We start from the raw sequence: 5,190 nt of genomic DNA on the forward strand, positions 1-5,190 counted from the left end.
TTGGTACCAAAATGAAGTTTAGAACTAGAGGAACACAATCATACCACTTTCAAGAGCTTAAATCCACAAAATCTCACCTGAAAAATCAACCCAACTCCGGCCAACTTCGAAACTAGTGATCTAGACGTCCAAAACCATCAAACGAACCACCCCAAGCCTCCCAGGGACCTCACCAAGCTACCTACAAGCTTGAAATTCCCTAAAACGTGAGAAATCACGTGTGCATGAACAGTACCTTAAATCGGACATCGTGTATTTGACGTGAAAACGAAGGTGTTCTTACCTGAAATAGGCATGGTTGGACTCCTACAAGCCTCACGAGTCTGAATATGTGCTTGGTTTCCTCGATCTGTGGAGGTTTGATAGGTTTGTGGGTGTGTCCGTACGTTTCAATGGAAATGAGAAAGGAATGGGGCTTGGGACAGGGGAGTACAGGGCAAGGAAATGGGTGTGGGTGCAGGTTATGGTGTGTGGCCCAAAACATGTCAACAAGGAACCCAAAAACAACCACAAAACATAAAGAAAACGCACTAGGGGCAAATCTGTCTTTTCACGCGTACGTTTAGCATTCTCGGGACGGGCTGTCACACTCATAGCTACTTTTACTCTCCATTGTAAAACAAAACCCCTTAAAACACAAACAGATTGATAAAAAAAAATCTTTTGATGAACGGAATAAAAAATCAAGTTTTGTTCCTCGTTCATTGGTTGGTTTTCACATTCAAGAAATTATTTAAATAATGGAATAAAAATTTAACTTTTTGCAAAGTCTTGCTCTAATTGGAATCCAAGAAATGAGAAGAAAACTTGAGAATGTTGACATTTTAAGATGTAATTAAATATAATATTCTTGTGGCTATTTGATGATGAAGAAATCCAATGTTTTTTGGCTAGTTGGATCTGACATGACTTTATAAGAACAATTCATACCATTGACCCTTCAGGCTTAGAATCCAACGTAATTATTCAAGAAAATTTGACGAATGTTTACAAATCAAACGGCAAGATGGAGATTTTATACAACAATTTAATTCATCTTTTTTGTTTTAAAATGCTGATTATTCTTTTGTTTGAAAGAGATGAAGAGTTTGATATGTGGTTACTTAGTTGATGATTGTGGGGTGTATAAGATATGAGATGTGAGAGTAGTATTGGAAATTACATAGGATTTGTTAAGAAAAATTTAATTGAAAAAGTAATATAGGGTGTAGTCCCAAAATGTGGGTGTTAATAAAACAAACCTTTTAGAAATGGAATTAGATTATTTCCTGAGCTCGAGATGGGAATCATCTTGAGTAGTCTATCTGAACCGTTCAAACTTGATTTAACAGCTGCAATTATTACACTTTTAGAAGCCTCTTGTTTGGAATCCATTGAATCAAATTTCAACGGTCCGGATAAATTGCTCCTGAAGATTCTCATCCTGAGCAGAGGATCCAGTTCGTTTAGAAATGGTCTCAGTGAATTAAGGAAACTAACAAACAAACAAAATCCCCCAAATCTACTTTATACACTATTATAATAAGTCCATTCAACGTTTTCAACTCCATCGTACATATAAATGTTTTCATGACGAAAATACCCTTCTCGTTTGTTTTTTTTTTTTTTTTTGTTTATTGGTTTTTGATTTTTTTTTTGGTTGGTTTTTGCTGCTGCTTCCTCATCACTTCCTCACTGGCCGCCCCGGTCCATTAACGCGTTCACGCGTATAAGCCTGTCGGTGTCGTGTATATTGTGGGTGACCACTATATATATCCCTCCATCACCTTCCCACTAATAGCAGGTGCAGATATTTTAATATCCCAAATCAAATAAAATCTGCACTTGTTTACCTTCCTTCTTCGATCTCTTTCTTTTTGCATATCAAAATCAAAAACTCAATTTTTCAAATCCAATCCAACTGAAAAACGGGTTCCAAATCTTGTTAATTGTGGGTTTTGGAGAAACAAAGAAAAAGAGACATCAGAGAGGAACCTAGAAGAAAAAAGGTCAGAAATTTTACAAGATATGCCGTCTGCATTGGAGGATGAGTTGTTCCCGTCGACGCCCGGAAAGTTCAAAATCGAACGCAGCCACGCCATGAACCGCCAGTTCCACCGATGTTTCGCCTCCACAAGCACCATGTTCTTGTGGGTCTTATTTCTTATCGCCTTGACGGCGTCCTATTTGAGCTTTCAGAGCTTCGTCGACTCCGGCAGCCGCTACTTCTCCGCCTCCTGGGGCGGCATCCAGTGGGAGAAGCAGGTCCGCAACTCCGCCCAGATCCACCGCTCCGGCGGCATGTCCGTCCTCGTCACCGGCGCAGCCGGTTTCGTCGGAACCCACGTCTCCCTGGCCCTCAAAAAGCGCGGAGACGGCGTCGTCGGAATTGACAACTTCAACAGCTACTACGATCCGTCGCTAAAGAAGGCTCGCCGGTCGCTCCTCAAGACCCACGGCGTTTTCATCGTCGAGGGCGACATAAACGACAATCGCCTTCTGGACAAGCTATTCGATACAGTGGCGTTCACCCATGTGATGCACTTGGCGGCTCAGGCCGGCGTCCGGTACGCCATGGAGAATCCGCAGTCTTACGTCCACAGCAACATCGCCGGCCTCGTGACGATTCTCGAAGTCTGCAAATCGGCCAATCCTCAGCCGTCCATTGTTTGGGCTTCGTCCAGCTCTGTCTACGGTCTGAACGACAACGTCCCATTCTCCGAATCAGACCGGACTGACCAGCCGGCTAGCCTCTACGCCGCCACCAAGAAAGCCGGCGAAGAAATTACCCACACTTACAACCATATTTATGGCCTGTCAATTACCGGGTTGAGATTTTTCACCGTGTACGGACCGTGGGGTCGACCAGACATGGCCTATTTCTCTTTCACCCGCAACATCCTCCAGGGGAAGCCCATCACCATTTACAGGGGCAAGAACCGGGTGGACTTGGCCCGGGATTTCACGTATATTGACGACATCGTGAAGGGTTGTTTGGGGTCATTGGATACGTCCGGGAAGAGTACCGGGTCGGGTGGGAAGAAGCGGGGAGCGGCGCCATACCGTATCTTTAATTTGGGGAACACATCACCGGTGACAGTGCCCACACTCGTCAACATCTTGGAGCGGCATTTGAGGACGAAGGCGAAGAAAAATGTGGTGGACATGCCTGGAAACGGCGACGTTCCGTTCACGCACGCGAATATAAGCTTGGCCCGAAGGGAACTCGGGTATAAGCCCACAACCGATTTGCAAACCGGGTTGAAGAAGTTTGTTAGGTGGTACCTTTCGTATTACGGCTACAATCACGGCAAGCCTGTAAATTAATATTTCTTTCTTTTTTTGACCTTTTTAATTTTCTAGGATTTTCTTTCCCAACCACAAAAGGGATAAACCTTGGGAAAAAAAATCCTGCGGCATGAAAATGAAAAGGCGCATTTTTTAACATTTTCTCCTCGGTAACTCTTTCTTTTTGTGTTTTTGTTTGTAAAGGAAAGGTTGAGGTTTGTTTTGGGCCTCGTACCCGCTTTTGATTGACAAGAGTTTATTTTTAATTGGAGTGATATTGTAATTGTTAGGATCCAATACTTGCTTCCCTTGAACACTTTGACAATCTATTTCTAACTCGAATCTAGAGGTTGAACATATACGGGAGCTAACTTGATTACGCTCAAATCTGCTCAATTGACAAGGACGCTGCTCGATTCGATTGATACCGTGTATGCCTTACTTGAGTTCATATCTTAAGACTCGTTTGGAATTTTTTTATGTTCATATATATTATGGAACGTGATTTATCGTATACATGAAAATTTTCCGCAGAAAAGAGAGGGTAGGAGAGAAAGGTTCAAGTTGCGTGGAGTGGAATCTCAGATGTTATGGAGAAAGCAAAGCATAAAATGATGAATGAATGGGGTACAACATGATCATGCTATAGTGGGCAATTGGTTAATCTACTTTCCAAATTCGTGAGTATGAACATTCAGGCAAAGTGATGGAGGAAAGGAATCAATTTCAAAGCTAATTTTAATTTGTTGTTTATCTGTTTGTTTTTATTTCTTTTGCATTCAATATCATCGAATCAATCCCTTGAATTAATGAAGGAAAAAAATATATGATATAAACAAATAAATAAATAGATAGATAAGGAAACAGCTAAGAAGGAAAGGGACAACTGGTACAACGTGACAAACGATTATGTTGGGCCCCACCTTTGAAGATCCAGCCGTTGGATTCAACACACACATAGATCCAGCTGTAAGGCGTGTTGTGTAAATGTCACTCTTTCCTTGAAGCATAATAATATGCCAGTTTTAGCTTTGTTCGCCGATGCGGAGGTGGAGGGGTATTTTAGTATTTTGGGTGTTAGTAGTGTTAGTGTCCTTTTCATTATAATTCATTTTCCTAATACAATCTTTTGAATTCTACACCCTTTTCAGAGCTAAATGATGATATATTGATAAAAACAGATTATTGTCATATGAGATTTGGCAAGTTAGACTACATGTTGAGGAAAGTAAAGCCAGCTAAATGAAGAAAACTATTCCACCAAGAGTCGTGCCATGTTCATGGCTCTTACTGCTAAAAATAAAGAAGGTTTCATCGACGGGACCATTAAAAAGTAGGGAGGTGCTCCACTGCAGAACTTCAACGGTGGACTCGCTGCAATGATCTTGTCAAATCATGACTTTTTAACTCGATGTCCCATGATATCAGGGCGAGCGTGATCTACAACGATATTGCTGGAATGATTTGAAGGAGCGCTTTTCACATGTGAATAGCGTACATCTCTTTCATATCGAACAAGAGATACATGGTTGCATTCAAGGCAATATGAATATTGGTGCTTACTATACCAAATTGAAAGGTCTCTGGGATGAGTGCGATGCACTATGCTGTATTCCAATTGTACAAGTAGGACTATGAAGGAAGTGTTGCAGTTTCAGCAAGTCAAAAGGCCATGAAATTCCTCATGGGTCTTAATGATGCCTACGCAGGGGTTAGGGGACAAATCTTGCTTATGGATCCCCTTCCTGCCGTTAACAAAGCCTACTCACTTATTATTCAAGATGAGAAGAAAATAGCAGTTTCAACTCTTGCACTTGGCAAAGCCTCAATCGCCGATGCAATAGCCTTTGCAGTGCAAGATAATTCAAGGAATTATGGTAGGAACTTCACACCTAAGAATCCTCATCTAAATTGTGACCGCTG

The 5,190-nt window shown here is 41.7% G+C and overlaps 1 protein-coding gene across 1 annotated transcript; it reads left to right on the forward strand.

Annotated features, from left to right (window-relative positions):
* Positions 1-1,884: 1,884 nt before the first annotated feature.
* Positions 1,885-3,533, forward strand: LOC103939902 (UDP-glucuronate 4-epimerase 1). The gene has a single exon (XM_009350007.3). The coding sequence runs from the start codon at positions 2,008-2,010 to the stop codon at positions 3,304-3,306; it is 1,299 nt and encodes a 432-aa protein (XP_009348282.2). The 5' UTR covers positions 1,885-2,007; the 3' UTR covers positions 3,307-3,533.
* The last annotated feature ends 1,657 nt before the right edge of the window (positions 3,534-5,190 follow it).

This window comes from the organism of the source record quoted next, unplaced genomic scaffold (genome assembly GCF_019419815.1).
Source record: "Pyrus x bretschneideri cultivar Hongxiangsu unplaced genomic scaffold, Pyrus_bretschneideri_v1 Contig110, whole genome shotgun sequence".
Lineage (NCBI taxonomy): Eukaryota > Viridiplantae > Streptophyta > Magnoliopsida > Rosales > Rosaceae > Pyrus > Pyrus x bretschneideri.